Consider the following 21601-nt stretch of genomic DNA (forward strand, 5'->3'; position numbering starts at 1 on the left):
AAAAAAAAAAAAAAAAAAAAAAAACTTAATACCCTATGGACAGATATTAAAAGAAAAAAGAAAGAAAATAATGGCCCCCTGATGTGCCACCCCTGTAGATAATCACTGTTAACAGTATATCTGGAGCAGGAATTTGCTTTTTCTTACAGAATGAACCAAAACCTATGTTTTGGAGTGACTTTATGCTGACTGAATCTCCCTATTGAATGTACAGATTGATGGCTTCTTTAGGAGTTTTCTTTGTTGTTTTTTTTTTCGAGACAGGGCCTTGCTCTGTTGCCCAGGCTGGAGTGCAGTGGCATGATCAAAACTCACTGCAACCTCAAACTCTTGAGCTGAAGTGATCCTCCCGAGCCTCAGCCACCAGAGCTGCTGGAATTGCAGGCATGGGCCACCACGATCAGCTAGGAGTTTTAAGAGCCTCTATAGAAATAGATTTAGGCAGCCCAGAGAGTCTGGGGTTTCACCGGGCCCCTCCTTGGTTACTTCTTCTTCTAATAACATGTTTTTAATCAGAGAACACAAATGGCCATTCAGTACTTCCTGCCCACCCAGAATCTGTGGGACATACTTGAGTTTCAGATGACGGGGCTATAATAATGTCTGTGTTCCTGAGGTCAAGTTGAGTTGAGAATGTACATGTTGTGGACAAGTGTATGTCTCCCCTGCCCCAGTAATCATGATTATCCATCACCTGTTATCTATCAGGCCCTCTGCTGAGGACTTGTACCTGCATTTCACCCTTCATCCTACCTGCAGCTCTATAAGCCAGCTATTATTGCCGTCCCATCTTGCGAGTGAGGAAACTGAGGCTCAGGGAGGTCAAGTTCAGGTTAAGTATAACTAAGGTCATGTGTCTGAAAGTTGGGCAGGGTTAAATTTGAAGCCCGCTTTCAGACTTACAACTTAGTGTGAACTTGATCTCCCTGACTAATGATCAGATAATAAGAATGTATTCATAAACATTTGAGGGACAATCATATTTGTATTGTTCCCTTTTGCATTCCTGGCACCTAGCACCTTGGCAGAGGATCACAGTTGGGTAAATATTTATTGAATGATGAATGGTTGCCATTTATGAAAACCATGTTTTTTTTTTGAGACGGAGTTTTGCTCTTATTACCCAGGCTGGAGTGCAATGGCGCGATCTCGGTTCACTGCAACCTCCACCTCCTGGGTTCAAGGAATTCTCCTGCCTCAGCCTCCCGAGTAGCTGGGACTACAGGTGTGCGCCACAGTGCTCAGCTAATTTTTGTATTTTTAGTAGAGATGAGGTTTCACCATGTTGACCAGGATGGTCTCGATCTCTTGACCTCGTGATCCACCCACCTTGACCTCCCAAAGTGCTGAGATTATAGGCGTGAGCCACCGTGCCTGGCCTGTGAAACCATGTTTACAGTTTTGTGCTCCAGAAGTGAGGAAAGGGGTTGCTTAATGGGAACCCAGTATTTCTATTCAAAAGGGCCTTATTGCAAGTACTTTGGGAGTTTTTATCAGTGGGAACATGGGGACACACAGGGGGTGGTGAAATCGGCCCAGGGGAAGTCCATCACAGCAACACAGAGGTTGCCAAACCATAAGGAGAACGACAAATTGAAAGTGCACCTGCCTGGCAAACAGTCCAGAGTAGAATCAAACGTCCCATCTTGGAAGAGGTGAGAAAAGGCCGTGGGGTGGAGGAGTGGGGAGGAGGCTTGGCGGCCATCTTCCTGGGTTAGTCTCGGGTGGGGAGTGTCCCCAGCAAGCCTGGGGAGACGGCTGCCTTTCATCTTAATCCCCACCTAACCCAGGGTTCTGGATGTTGTGCGGGGAAGAGGGAATGTGTGTGATATTCCATGTTTGTCTTGAACTTTACTCCCTAGGATCTTGCAATACAAGCAATGGCATCTGCTTTCCACTAGACTTAATTATCTAACTGCAGATTAGTAAGTGAAAGAGCATCTGCTGTCGGGATCATCCTGGGCTGCAAAACCATGACATTAGCTCACTCACTCTTTGGGCAAATACGGTGTTTCAGGGACGGGGATTTCCTAGGAAACATGCCCAGTTCTTTCATGCATGAAAGCTTGAAGTGAAATCTTGTAAGAATGTGTTCTGCCTTCTTAAATCAGAGCTACTGAACACAATTTAGCCTCTCATTGGAGACCCTGGGCAGATGATGACTGCCCATTGTCATGGGGTCTGGGGGTTATAGCCAGAATTTCATTCCTTTCTGGCCTTACTCTGGCCTCCACCCCCAAGGTCCAGCTGTCCTGCTCTGGGCACTGACCCTGCTCCAGCTTCTGAGCCCCTCGGCCACCACCATCACCACCAAGTCTCTGCCTGGCATGGAGAACAAGATATCCAAGGTGAAGAGGGATCCTGTTACCCTCTAACTCAGTAGTTCTCACTTCTGCACAGTAATCTGTCCCACGATTACAAAATGCATGTGAAAGAATGTTTGCCGCAGCTGTTGCTGGAATGGCGATCACTTGTCTTAAAAGTGCATTTGTAGGAAATGGTTAAATAAACCATGGCCTGATCGCTGGTGGAATAATGTCCAAGAGAAACTATAACTGAGAAAAGCAAGTTAGTAAATAGCAAGTCTGTTACCTCCTCTTAGAAACGACGTGGCCGTGTCAGTCCTGGTCCCCCTGGTCTCCTGGGTCCTCCCAGCACCAAGTACCTACTGGCACACAATGGGTAGAATCCCGCTCTCCCCTCACCCACACTCTGCAGCCACATCAGCTCATTCACTTCCTCCTTTCCCCAGGCTCTTCCTAGCAGTCACCCTTCCTGTCCCTGCTTAATGGCGCCATCTGACCCCTCAGCTGGCCAATCCTCTTTCCACTTCTTACTTGCTTGGTTTTGCTTGTTAACCATGCCCTCTCCTCATCAGAACTTCAGCTTCCAGGAGCCAGGACTTGGCTATTGGACTCAGTGCTGGAGTGGCCAGGGCTGTCAGTGAAAGCTAATGGAATGCGTGGGTGAATGAATCCAACTTTTACAAAACAAAGTGAGGCGTATTTATTAAAGTATTTAGGAATTTGAATATTTTGATGGAAAATCTTTTTTTTTTTTTGAGATGGAGTCTCACTCTGTCACCCAGGCTGGAGTGCAGTGGCGTGATCTTGGCTCACTGCAACCTTCGCCTCCTGGGTTCAAGCAATTCTCTGCCTCAGCCTCTAAAGTAACTGGGATTACAGGCACATGCCACCACACCTGGCTAATTTTTGTATTTTTAGTAGAGACAAGGGTTTCGCCATCTTGGCCAGGCTGGTCTTGAACTCCTGACCTCATGATCTACCTGCCTCGGCCTCCCAAAGTACTGGGATTACAGGGATGAGCCACTGTGTTTGGCTCAGTATCAAAATTTGAAATCAACCTGTGTTGGGGCAACAAGTAAACCATAAAGATGGAGATTCGGGAATCAAGAATTCCAGCCTCCTTGAAGGCAGACCTGGGCTATGGCTGGAGGTTGGAGTTGGAAGAACCGAGCAAAGGGCAGAGGCCTTAGAGTCCCAAAGACCTGGCTTCAAATCCTGGCTCTGCCTTGCTGCTGTGTGACCTAGAGCCAAGTGGCTGGATCTCTTCTGTGCCCAGCGTCCTCTGCTGTGAAGTGGAGAGGATGAAGTTCACTTCCTAGGCTTGCTATGATGTTTAAATGGGAACAATCCAAGTATATCGAAACCCTGGTGCAGGGCTGCTGCTTGAGGGGTAGCTAGTAAATGTTGGCAGTATCCATGACACATGGGGCTGAGTGGACTTCCCCCCTAGCTGGAGGAGGAAAGAGAAGCTGGGGGAAAGCACAAGGGCAACCAAATCTACTTCCGCCCAGCCCAGCCTGGCGCTTCTCTGTACCTTCCTAACCCTGCTGACCCAAGTGCTTTGCTGTGAGGCAGTTGTGTGTGAGGTATGAACCCTGAGCCTGTGCTGCAAGGGGAAGGAGAGAAGGACACTTACCTAACGACTGCAGGCTGCCTGCCCGCCCTGCATGCCTGTGAGACCCCATCTTCTAGCAGGCAGCCCTGGGAGTTCCCCTCTCCTCCACAGGCACCTGGAGGAGGAGCCGACACTCAAGAGTTGGGGAGCAAACACCCAGGGCCCACTGCCCAGACACAGCATAGTCCAACTTGAACTTAGGTCTAGGCATCTCCTGGCTTTGCCACGTCTCCAGCTCCTTATGCTGGAGACATCTGTCCCCACACTGGAAATAACCCAACCCTCCTGTGGGAAGAAAAAAGGATGCCATTTCCGTAAAGAGTAATGATTGATCAACTAATATGAAACCACACAAGTATGCCTCCAAAACCTTGGTTAATGTTTACACACGTTCTTCTCCGAGGCCAAACGCCTTTCTTGTGGGTGCACAGCTGCGGATTCCACCACAGAGATTATGCGGAACAGCCTGGGAACGTGACTCCTGCTAGGCCCTTACCTGAGCGATTCCTTCCTGGGGCACTCCGTCACCACCCCACCATCATCACGGCATTGGGCATTCGCTCCATGCTTGGCACAGAGACCTCAGACCCTCACATGGTTTTATAAAGGGGGCTCTAGAGTGATTCTTACCCTACATATGAGGAAACAAAGACACAGGGGTGAGGGGGTGAGAGCCTTGTCCCACGTGACAAAATCAGGAGCAGAAGAGCCCATATTCATCCAGATTCTTCTTTTTTTTTTAAGAGTCTTGTTTTGTCACCCAGGCTGGAGTGCAGTCGTGCAATCATGGCTCACTGCAGCCTCAACCTCCCAGCTCAAGTGGTCCTCCCACCTCAGCCTCCTGAGTAGCTGGGACTGTGGACACACAACCACACCTAGCTAATTTTTCATTTTTTGTAGAGACAGGGTCTCACTATATTACCCAGGTTGGTCTCCAACTCCTGAGCCCAGGCAGTCCTCCTGCCTTGTCCTCCCAAAGTGTTAGGATTATAGGCATGAGCCACTGCACCCAGCCCACCCAGATTCTTGTTTTGAACCTTTGCTTCCTTTTTTTTTTTTCTTTTTTGAGACAGGGTCTTGCTCTGTTGCCCAGGCTGGAGGCAGTGGTGTGATCATGGCTAACTGACAGCTTCAACCTCCCAGCCGCAGTCAAGCAATCCTCCCATCTCAGTCTCCTGAGTACTGGGAGGGACTGCAGGCGTGCACTACCACACCTGGCTAATATTTCACTTTTTTTGTGGAGATGGGGTCTCACTATGTTACCCAGGTTGGTCTCAAATTCCTGAGCTCAAGCGATCCTTACACCTTGGCCTCCCAAAGTTCTGGGACTACAGGCATGAGCCATCGTGCTGGGCTGAATGTCTACTTTTGACTGGTGAGCCTGGCCACCCCTCCCCAGTCCTGATGTGAGCCTCACTCCAGGCTTTGCTTGGCAGCTCCGTGTTGTTTATGGTGAGAGACTCTGGCCCAGAGTGACCACAAATGTCTCACTGGAGTTCTAGGCCAGGGCGAGGCCATGCAGGGATGCTGGGGGCGAGAGAGATCCCCAAGGAAGGCAGGCAAAGAGGCAGATGTTTTTGCCTCATGTCATCTTTGGCCTTTGCCCCAGCACTGGTGAGGTGACCATGGACCCTGCCGGGAAACTGGTTTACCAAGCCCGAAGGGATCAGCTTGCTGGGAGATGTCTTCTCTGCCTTCCCAAGACCTTCGCCTGGTGCCTGGAGAGCAAGATGGAAACAACGCACTTTTATTTTTTTTTGAGATGGAGTCTCGCTCTGTCACCCTGACTGGAGTTCAGTGGTGTGATCTCAGCTCACTGCAACCTCTGGCTTCTGGTTCAAGTGATTCTCCTGCCTCAGCCTCCCTGAGTAGCTGGAACTACAGGCATGCACCACCACGCTCAGCTAATTTTTTTGTATTTTTAGTAGAGACGGTGTTTCACCATGTTGGCCAGGATGGCCTTGATCTCTTGACCTCGTGATCTGCCTGCCTTGGCCTCCCAAAGTGCTGGGATTACAGGTGTGATCCACTGCACCCAGCCAATTCTGGTACTTTAATAGGTGACTTTAGGTAATAGGTAAGGACCTTTCCTCTGAGCGAATGGAGAGGCTTTCATTCCCTGTATTTGCCTCATGAGGAAGGAAGTCTTCCCCCAAATGTGGCTTGGCTGGGTGACAGCCTGGTCTAAATTACAAGCCAGAGGAACTAAGGATGTCTTGGGACCCGCACTCCCTGACGCCATTTTTTATCACTTCCTTCTTGGTTCACCAGTCACTCTGGCACCTTTGCTTTTTCTCAGATCCACCAGATGTATTCCTGCCCTGGGGCCTTTGCACTTGCTTTTCCACACCCTGGACTGCTGGTCCTCCAGCTCTTCCTGTGGACCCTTCCTTTTCATCATTCAGGACTCAGTCAAATGTCTGCTCCTCAGGGCGGCCTGCTGCTGCCACCACCTCTACCCCTCACCTTAGGCACCTTCTCTGGATCCTGTTCTTCCCTTCGCCCTCATCTGTACAGTCTGAGGTGATATTCTGTATTTGATTGCCTCTTTATTTTATGGGCACCATGAGAGCACGGTCTTTGTTGGCTTTTGGCTCTGTTGTGTTCTCAGTCCTTGAACTATGTGTGGCCCATTGCAGGTGTTTGTTAAGCATTTGCTGAGTGAATGAAATAATAATCTAAGGCTGGGCATGGTGGCTCACACCTATAATCTCAGCACCTTGGGAGTCTGAGGGGGGAGGATCTCTTGAGTCCAGGAGTTCCCGTCCAGCCTGGTCAACATAGAGGGACCTCATCTCTACAAGAAATACAAAAATTAGCCAGGTGTAGTGGTGTATGCCTGTGGTCCCAGCTACTGGGAGGCTGAGGTGGAAAGATCGCTTGAGCTCAGGTGGAAGAGGCTACAGGGAGCTGTGATTGCACCACTGCACTCCAGTCTGGGTGACAGAGCAAGACCCTGTCTCAAAAAATAATAAAAATAAAAATAAATCTAATTTAGCTCTCAACAACAAATTTGTGTGGGAGTGGAATAGAATGATGGTGGTTGCAAATTCTTTGTCATTCCTCTTAGGAAGAAGGGGAGGATCTCTCCTCAACCTGGGACTCTGGACTGGGCCTGTGACTCACTTTGACCAACAGAATTTGGTGGCAGAAATGAAGCCAGGTGACTTCTGAAGCTACATCTTAGGAAGCCTTTCAGCTTCCACCTGGGTTTCTAGGAATACTGTCTTAGGAGAAGCCAGCTGCCATGTTGAAATTCGGACTAGCTTGAGTCACCCATGCAGTCAGGAACCCCAACCAGCCACGTGGTGCTAGGCAAGTGAGTGCAGATGCCATCTTGCACATTCAGCCTCAGAGTTGGGTGACTGTGACCCCAGCTGCCCCTCATACTGCAGCCATACGAGGGAACTCTGCCCAGATAAGCCCAACCATCATCTGGGCATAATAAATCAATTTAAGCCACCAAGTTTTAGGGTGCTTTGTTACACAGCAGTGGATAACTAAAACAAGTAGGAACATCCTCTTCATTTTTCAAGGAAACCAAGGCACTGAAAAGTCAAATGACTTACCCAAGGTCACTTGGTGGAGTGGGCATTTCAGCCTAGATTGTCTGCAAGGCCTGTGCTTTTCATTTCTAGGCTATACCACTCTGAAATTAATTCATATTTGCTTTTCCTTGTGTGTGGTTTTTTTTTCTTACAATACTGGTAGTCAGTATTAGGTTGAGAGCTGGTCCTGAGAACTTCTTTCCTTCTCACTGTAGATCTTCATAAACAATGAATGGCATGATGCCGTCAGCAGGAAAACATTCCCCACGGTCAATCCGTCCACTGGAGAGGTCATCTGTCAGGTAGCTGAAGGGGACAAGGTGAGAACTGGTGACTTACCTCGGGGCAGGGATGGATTAGTTTTCTATTTTGTATGTTTTTATGTGGTGAAAGCTTCACCATGTATGTGTATTACTTTTACAACTAAAGATACATGAAAAATTCCGAGGAAATTAACCAACAGAAATTTCACTGCAGACAACGGTGTTAATTCACTTAGTATAGAACTATAGACTTGGAAGTGAATTCGTCAAATATCTAATACAGTATCTCCTTTCCAGACCTGGAAGTTGAAGGTCAGAGAAGGGAGAGGTACTGCTAGATGGAAACCTTGTTGGGTAGAATGTGGATATCCTAAGAACTAGCTCCTGTGGAGGTTTGAATTGTATAGGCTGTAGGAACCAATCAAAGCTGATAATAATATGTTTAAAATTTTTCAGTTAACACTCTTTTTTTTTTTTTGAAACGGAGTCTTGCACTGTCACCCAGGCTGTAGTGCAGTGGCATGATCTTGGCTCACTGCAGTCTCTGCCTCCTGGGTTCTAGTAATTCTCCTGCCTCAGGCTCCTGAAAAGCTGGGACTATAGGCATCTACCACCACACCCAGGTAATTTTTTTTTAATTTTTAGTAAAGACGGGATTTCACCATGTTGGCCAGGATGGTCTCCTAACCTCATGATCAGCCCGCCTCGGCCTCCCAGAGTGCTGGAATTACAAGCGTGAGCCACAGAGCCTGGACTTAAATTACACTCTTAATAAAAGTATTTTGTGTTTTTGGCCAGGAGCAGTGGTTCACGCCTATAATCCCAGCACTCTGGGAGGCTCAGGAAGGAGGATTGCTTGAGCCCAGGAGTTAGAAACCAGCCCAGGCAACATAGTGAGACCCCATCTCTAAAATAAATAAATAAATGGCTGGGTGCGGTGGCTCAGGCCTGTAATCCCAGCACTTTGGGAGGCTGAGGTGGGAAGATCACTTGAGCCCCGGAATTTGAGACCAGCCTGGGCAACAGAGTGAGAAACCATCTCTAAATAAACAAATAAATAAATTTTAAAATAAAAATACAGGGCTTCGCAGGCCCGGGCTGGAGCTGTGGGGTCTTGGTCCTGCACCTGGCCCAGCCAGGGTCCAAAAAAAAAAAAAAAAAAAAAGAAATTGTCCAGATTCTTATTCCCATCAGGACTTCAGGAAAGGAGGGGAGGGTCATGTTATTCAGACCCTTGCCAAAATCTGGTGCTCATCAGACAGGGCTCTGCTGGGCTAGGAGCACTAGTTACGGGCAGGTTTTCCGTGCAGCGATGTGCTGACAGCCCTCTGGATGTGTTTGCATTCGGAGTCGGTTATTGCTGAGAAGGCCTGAGTTTTCCAGGAAGGCTTGAGTTTTCCTGTGTTTTCCAGGAAGATGTGGACAAGGCAGTGAAGGCTGCCCAGGCGGCCTTCCAGCTAGGCTCACCATGGCGCCGCATGGATGCATCACACAGGGGCCGACTGCTGAACCGCCTGGCTGATCTGATCGAGCGGGACCGGACCTACCTGGCAGTGAGTCCTCAGCCCTTCTCCCCATCAGATCCCACATGACAAATGGGCCTGCAGCATCCTATGAACAGCCAGGGGCCACACTGCTGACATGGGCCTGATGGGAATGGCATAGGCTGGACACCTTTGGGGGGCACCTCTGTACTAACCAGAGGAACCTTTCACTATCTCCTTTGTTTTGTTTTTGGTTTTTTTGTTTTGTTTTTGAGACAGAGTCTCGTTCTGTTGCCCAGCCTAGAGTGCAGTGGCATGACCTTGGCTCACTGCAACCTCCGCCTCCTGGGTTCAAGTAATTCCCCTGCCTCAGCCTCCCAAATAGTTGGGACTACAGGCATGCACCACCACTCCCAGCTAACTTTTTTGTATTTTTAGTAGAGATGGGGTTTCATCATGTTGGTCAGGCTGGTCTTGAACTCCTGACCTCAAATGATCAGCCCACCTTGGCCTCCCAAAGTGCTGGGATTACAGGCATGAGCCACTGCGACCATCCTCAGTGTCTCCTTTGATGTGGCAGATTTGGCTAAGCAAGAAGAATCTGGAGGAGGCGAGAGTAGCTGTGTCAGGGAGAGAGACTCCTGGGAATGGACACCTCTCCCAGGGCCCCTCCATGGCAGGCCTTCCCCCTGGCTGCAAGAGGAGAAGAAACCAGGAGGCAATCTCCTTCCAGCCCCAATCAGTTCTGCACACAGCAATCAGAGTGAACCTTCCAGAAGGCAGATTATACCATGGCACTCCGCTCTTACGCCCTGCATGGCATGTGGTATCCTTAGGATGAAATCCTCAGCATGGTCTGTAAGACCCAGCCTGCAACATGGAGAGACCTCATCTCTACAAAAAGTTAAAAAACTAGCTGGGTGTGGTGGTACATGCCTGTAGTCGTAGCTAATTGGGAGGCTGAGGTAGGAGGATTGCTTGAGCCCAGGAGTTCAAGGCTGCAGTGAGCTGTGATGGTGCCACTGTACTCCAGCTTGGGTGACAGAGTGAGATCCTGTCTCAAAAAAAACACAAAAAACCCAGCCTGTTCTGGTTCCATTGTCTGAGCCATGCTGGACTACGGCCCTCACATTCACATGTGCTCCTGAGCTTGTGCTCACATGCTTGACTGCCAAGCCTCTTTGAGCATCAGGGCTTGCACCTGCCTGGGATGCTCTTTGCCCATCACCATCCGTACCATCCCCTTTGCCCGGTTTCCCCCTACATATCCTTCAGGTTCTGGCCTAAAGGGTTCATCTCTGGCTAATATTTCTAGACAGGGCTGGGTAGCCTGACTCCCTGCACTAGCATTCTTTTTTTTTTTTTTGAGATGGAGTCTCACTCCTCACCCAAGCTGGAGTGTAGTGGCACGATCTTGGCTCACTGCAACCTCTCCTCCCCATTCAAGCAGTTCGCCTGCCTCAGCCTCCCCAATAGCTGGGGTTACAGGTGTGTACCACCATGCCCAGCTAATTTTGTATTTTCAGTAGAGTCGGGGTTTCACCATGTTGGCCAGGCTGGTCTCGAACACCTGACCTCAAGTGACCCACCTGCTTCGGTCTCCCAAAATGCTAGGGTTGTAGGTGTGATTCACTGTGCTCAGCCTCTAGCACTCTTAACATGTGTGACTGAGGACTTGTGTTATTGTGCATGGTCTTTGCTCTGTAAGCTCCACTCTGGTCTCTGTCCAGCACCTGGATCTGGCAGAGAGCAGATGCTAAAAGAGTGTGTTTGTGAAATGACTGAGTGAGAAGTTGGTGCCTCATCCTGCCTGGCCCCCTTCCTCCTCCTCCCTGCCTTTGGAGAGACCATGGCAATAGTCTAGAAATGCCAGTGACATTTGGTGGCACAAAGGGGACTCTTACCCTGGGCTTGCACCAGCCCTTCTCAGTCCCAGCCTTGCCACCCTCTATTAGCCTTATTTTTCTCTCATTCCTGCACCCATGTCTCTACTGACCTTGTTCTTTTCTCAGGCCTTGGAGACCCTGGACAATGGCAAGCCCTATGTGATCTCCTACCTGGTGGATTTGGACATGGTCCTCAAATGTCTCAGGTACGGGCTCCGCTTTCCTGTTCTTTGTTCTGGCTGGAAAAGGGCAGGTAATGTTGTTAGGAGGTAAAAATTAAATCACAAAAATTCAAAAGGGGGTGGTACGTTATCTTATGTCTATAATCCCAGTACTTTGGGAGGCTGAGCCAGGCAGATTACGTCAAGAGGTCAAGAGTTTACTATTAAGCAGATGCTCAGTGTTTAAAAAAAAGAGGTCAAGAGTTTGAGACCAGTCTGGCCAACATGGTGAAACCCTGTCTCTACTAAAAATACAGAAATTAGCTGGGTACAGTGGCTCACGCCTGTGATACGGAGGTTGCAGTGAGCCAAGATCATGCCACTGCACTCCAGCCTAGGCAACAGAGCGAGACTCTGTCTCAAAACAAACAAACACAAACAAACAAAAATTACAAAAATTCAAAAGGATCACAGGAGTTGGAGAAACCTACTCCATTTAGACTCTAGCTCATGGGAAAATCCCTCAATATCACAAATTGTGGCTTAGTCATAAATGTTTTCTCTTTCTTCTTGAGTCACTTTTGGTACTTTCTGTGTTACTTGGAACGTGTCCATTTTATCAAGGTTATCTAATTTGTTGGTGTATGATTGTTCGCAGTGTTCTCTTGTAATCCTTTTTATCTCTGTAACATCTGTAGTGATGTCTCCACCATTTTTAGTTATTTGGTTTTTCTGTATGTTTCTTAGTCTAGCTAAAGGGTTTGTCCATTTTGTGAATGTTTTGTTTTGTTTTTTGAGACAGAGTCTCGCTCTGTTGCCAGGCTGGAGTGCAGTGGCACGATCCTGGCACACTGCAACCTCCGCCTCCCAGGTTCAAGCGATTTTCCTGCCTCAGCTTCCCAAGTAGCTGGGACTACAGGCACACACCTCCACGCCCAGCTAATTTTTATGTTTTTTAGTAGAGACAAGGTTTCACCATTTCGGCCAGGATGGTCTTGATCTCTTGACCTTGTGATCCCCCCGCCTCGGCCTCCCAGAATGCTGGGATTACAGGCATGGGCCACCACGCCTAGCCTCGTGAATGTTTTCAAAGAACCAAACTTTTGGTTTTGTTGATTTTATTGTCTGTCTATTCAAGAAGTATTCTCTTTCATCTATGTCTGTTTCAGTCTTTATTATTTCCTTCCTTTTACTAGCTCTGGCTTTAGTTTAATCGTAAGTGTTTTATTGATTGATTGATATTAAAAATTTTTTTTTTGAGGTAGGGTCTCACTCTGTTTCCCAGGCTAGAGTGCAGTGGTAAAATCATAGTTCACTGCAGCCTTGAACTCCTGGGCTCAAGCAGTCCTCCCACCTCAGTGTCCTGAGTAGCTGAGACCACAGGCACACACTACCATGCCTGGTTACTTTTTAAATTTTTTATAGAGATGGAGGGTCTTGCTATGTTGCCCAGGCTAGTTTTGGACTCTTGGGCTTAAGCAGTCCTCCCACCTTGGTCTCCCAAAGTGCTGGGATTACAGGCATGAGTCACCATGCTCAGCAATCATGGACATTTCAATGACCAAGAGCTTTGTTAGAGCCTTTATGTTGCAGCTGCCAGAAATTCACTGAGGCTGGGCACAGTGGCTCACACTTATAATCCCAGCAGTTTGGGAGGCTGAGGCGGGTGGATCATTTGAGGTCAGGGGTCCAAGACCAGTCTGCCCAACATGGTGAAACCCCATCTCTATTAAAAATGCAACAATTAACCAGGCAGTTGTGGCGCGTGCCTGTAATCCTAGCTACTTGGGAGGCTGAGGCACGAGAACTGCTTGAACCTAGGAAGCAGAGGTTGCATTGAACCAAGATCATGCCATTGCACTCCAGTCTGGGTGACAGAGCAAGAATCCATCTCAAAAAAATAAATAAATAAATAAATTCACTGAGCTCAACTTAGACAATAGAGTCCAGGGGTCTCTAATGTAAAAGGCCATTGAGTCTCACTCACCTCCCTGCTTGCTTCATTCTCCTCAGCTACACTGGCTTTGAGGGTCAGTTTTTATGTTGAGACTTGGCAGCCCACACCACCTGGGTTTGCATCTCCATGCCTGATTACAGCCAGGCTAAGCTGTCATCTTTTAGTTGTAATGCCGTATTCCTGGGGGAGGACCCTGAGTAGCTGGCCTTGAGCCTGGCCAGCTGTGGCCAGGGGTGGATAGATCATTTATGTACATAATGGCTTGTCTCCCTATGACATGTAAACAGAGGTGGTGGGGAGGAAGCAGTCCCAGAAGAGTAAAGGCTGGACAAGAAAGCAGTCGGTATCCTTCACAACAGGGACACACATTCGGGGCAATCACGCCTCCCAGGGGACACTGGGCAATGTCCAGAGACGTTTTTGGCAGCCTTGACTGAGACGGAAGGGTGCTACTGGCATCTAGTGGGTAGAGGTCAGAGATGTCACTCAATATCATACGGTGCCCAGGACAGTTCCACAACAAAAAATTCTCCAGCCCCAAATGTCAGCAATGCCAAGCTGAGAAACTCTTCTGCAAGGACACCCCAGAGAGGGCAGCCTGGTACATCTCAGTTGGAAACATACGCCTGCCTGAATTTTGGCATTCTGCTTTTGTGCTGATGAAATAACTGTTCTGGGGCTTGTAAAACACATGTCATGTAGACTCTGTTTGTATAGATCTGGGATAGGGAAACTGCAGTGCCTGGACTTGCATAGATTGGCAACCCCCTGGCTAGCTTTCTTCCAGGGTCACAAACGCGTGTTCAAACCTAGGTCACTAGCCAGATGCTAATAGCCCATGCCTGTAATCCCAGGACTTTGGGAGGTCAAGGCAAGAGGACCGCTTGAGCCCAAGAGTTTGAGAGCAGCCTAAGCAACATAAGGAGACTCCCATCTCTACAAAAAATTTAAAAACATTAGCCAGGCATGGTGACGTGTGCCTGTAGTCTCAGCTACTGAGAAGGCTAAGGTGGGAGGATCATTTGAGCCCAGGAGGTCAAGGCTGCAGTGAGTTATGATTGTGCCACTGCACTCCAGCCTGGGCAACTCAGCAAGACCCTGTTTCTTTTCTTTTTTTTTTTTGAGATGGAGTCTTGCTCTGTCACCCAGGCTGGACTGGAGTGCAGTGGTGAGATCTCTGCTCACTGCAACCTCTGCCTCCCAGGTTCAAGAGATTCTTCTGCCTCAGCCTTCAGAGTAGCTGGGACTACAGGCACACACCACCATGCCCGGCTAATTTTTGCATTTTTAGTAGGGGGAGAGTTTCACCATCTTGGCCAGACTGGTCTCGAACTCCTGATCTCGTGATCTGCCCACCTTGGCCTCCCAAAGTGCTGGGATTAAAGGCATGAGCCACCACGCCCGCCAATACCCTGTTTCATAAAAAAAAAAAGAAAGAAAAAAATTTTAATCCCTGGGCATGAGCCCCAGAGAGTGGGATTGAGTGGACTGGAAGTGAACTCCTGGCATCTGGTGTTTTTCACAAGCACCCCAGGTGATTCTGAGGTTTAGGGGTTAGCTACCTAGAGTAGATTATCGTGACATTAGCAGTCATTTATCTTTCTCGGAATAAGCCAAAAGCAAGGGCAGCTATCAGAAAGACCCAGCTGGACCAGTTTGAGTCTTCTCTTTCTGCCAGGGTTTGCAGGGGGTCCCTGACAATCACTGATATAAGCTTGAACGTTTCTTTTTTCAAAGGTATTATGCCGGCTGGGCTGATAAGTACCACGGGAAAACCATTCCTATTGACGGAGACTTCTTCAGCTACACCCGCCATGAACCTGTGGGGGTGTGTGGGCAGATCATTCCGGTGAGCCCAGCCTCCCTGGAAGTTCCTCAGGGCACCCTGAGATTTGGCCGTCTTTGCCAGGCTCATTACAGAGGTTCTGAGGTTGGGTAAGAAGATGGACTCTGACAAAGCCAACCCGGTTTGAGTCTGAGCCCTGCCACTTGTGAATTCTGTAACCTTGGGCAAGTTACTCGTCCCCCAAACATCAGTTTCCCCATCTGGAAAGTGGAAATGAACATAGTGCCTGTCTTAGGGAGGTGATAATTAGGACACAAAAGCATGAATAAATGTGAGTCCCTGTCATCCTCATGTACCACCAGCCTCGTCCATCCATCTTAAAACTACAATGGATGGAGTTAGGGGAGGACATGCAGGGTTCAGAGAATCGGTGCTGCTTCTGCCCTCTGGGTGTGCCACCTTCTGGTACCTGGTGTAGTTAGCTGAGGAAGCTTGGATTTTGAGGACAGCTGTTTTTTGTTGCAGTGGAATTTTCCACTCCTGATGCAAGCGTGGAAGCTGGGCCCAGCCTTGGCGACTGGAAATGTGGTTGTGATGAAGGTAGCTGAGCAGACACCCCTTACTGCCCTCTATGTGGCCAACCTGATCAAGGAGGTGCGTGACTTGTCCCGGTCTTAACCTCTAAATGCTCTTGTTGAGGCTTGTCCTAAGGGAGTTCTAAGGAGGGTCTCAGGGGTCCCTAAACAGGGAGGGGTGTTTGTGGAGCCCCTGCATCATCATGTGAACCAGAGTGTCTCCCTCTTACCTGTTTTTCACATTGGACTTCACTGCAAGATCCCCTTTGAAGAATTAAAAATATTGCTCTAGGCCAGGCTTGGTGGCTCACGCCTGTAATCCCAACACTTTGGGAGGCCAAGGCAGGAGGATCGCTTGAGCCCAGGAGTTTGAGACCAGCCTGGGCAACATAGCAAGACCCCATCTCGACAAAAAATTAAGAATCAGCTGGGTGTGGTGGCATGCACCTGTAGTCCCAATTACTTGGGAGTTTGAGGCAGGAGGATCACTTGACCCCAGGAGTTTGAGGCTGCAGTGAGCTATGATTGCACCACTGCATTCCAGCCTGGGTGCCAGAGAGAGACTTTATCTCAAAAAACAAACAAAACCCACTATTGTTCTAAGTGAATGCTGTCAGAGGAGGGGCAAAGACACAGGGAACCCCAGGGAACTGGCTCCTTCTCTGTTTCATTAGGAATTCCCGTGTGGTGCCCCATAAAACTGGCTTCTGTACTCATGTGTCCTTGGCAGACTGTCCCACCCTCTCTGAAAAGGGATGTGTCTTCCCTGGTCCGGCCCTTCTGAACAGGAGGGTGACTCCCAATGTCTCCTGGCTGTTTGCTCACAGGCCGGCTTTCCCCCTGGTGTGGTTAACATTGTTCCTGGATTTGGCCCTACCGCCGGGGCTGCTGTTGCCTCCCATGAGGGTGTGGACAAAGTGGCATTCACAGGCTCCACCGAGGTAAGGCGACCCTGGCCTCAAGCTTGCAACCTCCTTGGCCCAAGCTCCCCCTGTCCTCAGTGTTCAACACACTCAAGATGAGCTTCTGAGTGTCAAGTGGAGGTCTCTTCCTCCAGGACTTGCCTCTGCAGAGCTCAGGCGAGGAACCTGTAGGTACCAGGAAGGGTGGGGCAGGGTTGAGCCCTTCGTGGTCTGGTTGTTACACTAGCTGCCCTTGGGAGGGGCCGGTGTCCCATGTGGATTAAGGAGGCCAGGCCCGGCCAGGCTCCACATAGCCCAAAGCTGACCGCCTGCCCCAAATCAAATCACCCTGGCCAGGTCAGACTCCTTGACCAGGACTGCCATTGTGGTTAAAAATTAGCCCTGCATGGTAGCGTGTGCATTGGGCCCCGCCTACTCGGAAGGCTGAGGCAGGAGTATTGCCAGGGCCTGAGAGGTCAAGGCTGCAGTGAGCTGAGATCACGCCACTGCACTCCAGCCTGGGTGACAGAGTAGGACCCTGCCCCCTGCTACCCCCTGCAAAAAAAGTGAATGTCTATTTGTTGAAATTCTCTAGGTCTCTTGTGGTCCAGTTGCTCACTCAAGGCATGGGGTCCCTGTTCTGTGTCTCTAGAGTGCTGGGCTCTTTCTCCCCACACTGAGAGCTCCTTCCTGTCTCTGTGTCCCCACAGACTGGCCGCCTAATCCAGGTAGCTGCCGGGAATAGCAACCTCAAGAGAGTGACCCTGGAGCTAGGGGGCAAGAGCCCCAATATCATCATGTCAGATGCCGACAGTGAGTTTCTGGCTGGGGGAGGCTGGCCACCTATGCTGTGGTTCTGCCCAATCCTGTCACCCCAGTGCCCAGTGGCATTGCTGTCTCTCAGTCCTTAGGATAAGATGCCAGTGCTGGCCCATGTGGCCTGGCCCCAGCCTCTCCCTGGCTGCTCTCTGCATCATCAGGCCAAGCCACGCCCCTGCTGTCTGACTCATCCACTTGCCACCATCAGGCCCTTTGTCCTGGTGGGTGGTAGGCTCCCAGATCGCCCCTCTTCTCCCTGTGTCTGTCTCTGGCACCCAGCAGGCACCAGCCCTGACAGGGGTGGGAACAGGCTCCTTTGGGCAGACGGCCACCAGGGCCAGGGTCGTCCTCCTCTTCTCACTCTCACTTTTCTGTCCCCTGCCTGCTTCCCACAGTGGACTGGGCCGTGGAGCAGGCCCACTTTGCCCTGTTCTTCAACCAGGGCCAGTGCTGCTGTGCCGGCTCCCGGACCTTTGTGCAAGAGGACATCTATGATGAGTTTGTGGAGCGGAGCGTTGCCCGGGCCAAGTCTCGGGTGGTCGGGAACCCCTTTGACAGTAAGACTGAGCAGGGGCCGCAGGTGAGCCGGGCAGTGCAGCAGAGTCTGGGTGTCCGAAGCCAGCATGAAAAGCAGAGAGGGCATCAGGTTTGGGTCAGGTGGGACTCGGTTCAGGTCTCAGCTCTGCCATGCAGCAGCTGTGTGCCCCTGGGAAGCTGTGTTACTTCCCTCAGCCTCCATTTCCCCATCCCGGGGCCTGCCCTGCCTTATTCACGGGGTGGCTGTGATGTGGAAATTGCACATGTGTAACAAATACCAAGAGTGTATGCAAAAGGGAGTGTGTGTTTCCCAGACCTTGGTCATCAGTAGAAATATATCCACCAGAAGATACACAGCCCTGTGAACCGTGGTATCCGAGAGCCATGGTATGGGTAGTGTGTAGGGACTTGATTTCACTTCATGTTTTGAGCTGTTTGATGTTATTTACCTGCTTATTTTTTAGAGATAAAGTCTCACCTTGTTGCCCAGGCTAGAGTGCAGTGGTGCAATCATACCTCACTGCAGCCTCTAACTCCTGGGCTCAAACAGTCCTCCCGCCGTGGCCTCCCAAAGTGCTGGGATTACGGACATGAACCACTGCACCCAGCCTGCATTTTACTTTTGAGCAGCTTTAGGTTTATAGAAAAATTGAGCTGAACGTACAGAGGGTGCCCATATATTCCTCTGCACCTCCCTCCTCCCCCAGTTTCCCCTTATATTCATATCCTGCATGAGCGTAGTCCATCCGTTAGTACTGATGAGCCATTACTGATATCTTATTATTAACCTAAGTCTGTATTGTACATTTGGGATCACTTTTTGTGTGTGTGTCTTTTTTTGTTTTAAATGGAGACAGAGTCTTGCTCTGTCTCCCAGACTGGAGTGCAGTGGCGCGATCTCGGCTCACGCCTCCTGGGTTCAAGCAGTTCTTGTGCCTCAGCCTCCTGAGTAGCTGGGACTATAGGTGAGCACTACCACGACTGGCTAATTTTTTGTATTTTAGTAAAGACAGGGTCTTACTATACCCATGCTGGTTTTGAACTCCTGACCTCAGGCAATCTGCTTGCCTCGGCCTCCCAAAGTACAGGATTACAGACGTGAGCCACTGTACCTGGCCTCAGGGTCATTTTTTGTGTTGTGCTTAGTATGGGCTTAGACAAATGTATCATGACATATACCCACCATTCCAGTATCATGCAAATAGATTCATGCCCTGAAACCCCCTGTCCTCCACCTATCCGCCCCTTCCTTCCTCCCCGAGCCCTGGCAACCACTGATCTTTTTATTGTGTCTATAGTTTTGCCTTTTCCAGATTGTCTTATAGGAATCATACAGTAGGTAGCTTTCTCAGATTGGCTTCTTTCTTTTGGCAGTTTGCATTTCTGGTTTCTCAATGAGGAGCCATGGCCATGTCTGAGGAAGGACTGGCCTTGCCATGGGACACAGTTATGTGCCCAACATCTTCCTCTTTGATATTTTTGGAGACAGGGTCTTTTTCTATTGCCCAGCTGGAATGCAGTGGTGTGATCATGGCTTTCTAGCCTCAAGTAATCCTCCTGCCTCAGCCTCCCAAGTAGCTGGGACTACAGGACTGTAGGCATACGTCACATTTTTTTTTTTTTTTGAGATGGAGTCTTGCTTTATTGCCCATGCTGGAGTGCAGTGGTGCGATCTCAGCTCACTGCAGCCCCTGCCTTCCGGATTGAAGTGATTCTCCTGCCTCAGCCTCCCGAGTAGCTGGGACTACAGGTGCACGCCACTATGACCACTGATTTTTGTATTTTTAGTAGAGACAGGGTTTCACCATATTGGCCAGGCTTTTCTCTAACTCCTGACCTCATGATCCACCCTCCTTGGCCTCCCAAAGTGCTGGGATTACAGGCATAAGCCACCATGCCTGGCCAATATTCATGTTTTTTTGTAGAGATGGGGTCTCACTATGTTACCCAGGCTGGTCTTGAATTCATGGGCTCAAGTGATCCTCCCACCTCAGCCTCCCAAAGTCCTGGTATTACAGGTGTGAGCCACCATACCTGACCTCCAACATCTCTGTCTTTAATAGCTTTAATGAGATACAATTCACGTAGCATAAAATGCACTATTTTAGTGTACGATTTAGTGATTTTTAGTATATTCACACATTGTGCAACCATCACCACTAATTCTATAATATTGTCATCATCTCCCCAAAATTCCCTGTACCCATTAGCAGTCACTCCCCATTCCTCCCCCCACCAGACCCAAGCAACCACCAATCTATGTTCTGCCTATAGATTTATCTACTGTGGACATTTTATACAAATGGAATCCTACACTCTGTGGTTATTTATGTCTGTCTTCTTCCACCTAGCATGTTTTCAAGGTTCATCCATGTTGTAACAAGAATGTATCAGAACATAAAAGGCCAAGTAATATTCTATTGTGTAGATAGACCACATTTAAAATTTTCCATTAATCTGTTGACCGACACTTGGGTTGTTTCCACTTTTTGGTTACTGTGAATGGTGCAGCTAGGAACACTACATTTCTTTCTTTCTTTTGAGAAGGAGTCTCGTTCTGTCACCCAGGCTGCAGTGCAGTGGTGCCATCTTGGCCCACTGCAGCCTCTGCCTCCCGGGTTCAAGCAATTCTCCTGTCTCAGACTCCTAAGTAGCTAGGACTACAGGTGCCCACTATCATGTCCTGCTAATTTTTGTATTTTTAGTAGAGACAGGGTTTCACCATGTTGATCAGGCTGGTCTCGAACTCCTGACCTCAGGTAATCCACCGCTTCAGCCTCCCAAAGTGCTGAGATTACAAGTGTGAGCCACCGTGCCCGTCCTAACATTTCTTTTTGTCTCATTTCTCTTTGTGGCTAATTATTAAGGTAATATAAACTTGCATGAAAAAATTTAATGAGAAGGTATTTAAGCTACGTGTGGCAGCTCACATCTGTAACCACAACATTTTGGGAGGCCAAGGCAGGAGGATCTCTTGAATCCAGGATTTCAAGATCAGCCTGGTCTTCAAGATTTCAGCCCAGGATTTCAAGATCAGACTACATCAAGATCTCGTCTCCACTAAAAAAAAGCAAATCATGACCAGCCTGGCCAATGTGGTGAAACCTTGTCTCTACTAAAAATACAAAAATTAACAGGGCATGATGGCGGCCATCTGTAATCCCAGCTACTTGGGAGGCTGAAGCAGGAGAATCACTTAAACCTGAGGCGGAGGTTGTGGTGAGTGGAGATCATGACACTGCATTCCAGCCTGGTCTACAGAGTAAAACTTCATCTCAAAAAAAAAAAAAAAATTAGCCAGGAGCAGTGACTCATGCCTGTAATCCCAGCACTTTGGGAGGCTGAGGCAGTCAGATCATCTGAGGTCGGAAGTTCAAGACCAGCCTGACCAACATGGAGAAACCCTGTCTCTACTAAAAATAGAAAATTAGCCGGCCATGGTGGCACATGCCTGTAATCCCAGCTACTCAGGAGGCTGAGGCAGGAGAATCAGTTGAACCCGGGAGGCAGAGATTGTGGTGAGCCAGAATCATGCCAGTGCACTCCAGCCTGGGCAACAAGGACGATACTCTGGTCTCTAAATAAATAAATAAGTTTAAAAAATTAAAAATTGGCGCGTGCCTGTAATCCCAGCTACTGAGGAGGTTGAGGCAGGAGAATTGCCTGAACCCAGGAGGCGGAGGTTGCAGTGAGCCAAGATCGCACCATTGCACTCCAGCCTGGGTAACAAGGGTGAAACTCTGTCTCAAAAAAAAAAAAAAA

The 21601-nt window shown here is 49.1% G+C and overlaps 1 protein-coding gene across 1 annotated transcript in view; it reads left to right on the plus strand.

The window, feature by feature from the left end:
- The window catches only part of ALDH2 (aldehyde dehydrogenase 2 family member), a 42373-nt gene that overhangs the window by 7189 nt on the left and 13583 nt on the right, over window positions 1–21601 (plus strand). The window contains exons 2-9 of the mRNA XM_017542670.2: window positions 7685–7789; window positions 9145–9285; window positions 11229–11308; window positions 14958–15069; window positions 15532–15660; window positions 16409–16522; window positions 17194–17296; window positions 17698–17882. Coding sequence (XP_017398159.1) covers window positions 7685–7789; window positions 9145–9285; window positions 11229–11308; window positions 14958–15069; window positions 15532–15660; window positions 16409–16522; window positions 17194–17296; window positions 17698–17882 — 969 coding nt within the window. The remainder of the gene's footprint in view (window positions 1–7684; window positions 7790–9144; window positions 9286–11228; window positions 11309–14957; window positions 15070–15531; window positions 15661–16408; window positions 16523–17193; window positions 17297–17697; window positions 17883–21601) is intronic.

The sequence above is a fragment of the Cebus imitator genome, unplaced genomic scaffold (genome assembly GCF_001604975.1).
Source record: "Cebus imitator isolate Cc_AM_T3 unplaced genomic scaffold, Cebus_imitator-1.0 Scaffold8, whole genome shotgun sequence".
Taxonomy (NCBI): domain Eukaryota; kingdom Metazoa; phylum Chordata; class Mammalia; order Primates; family Cebidae; genus Cebus; species Cebus imitator.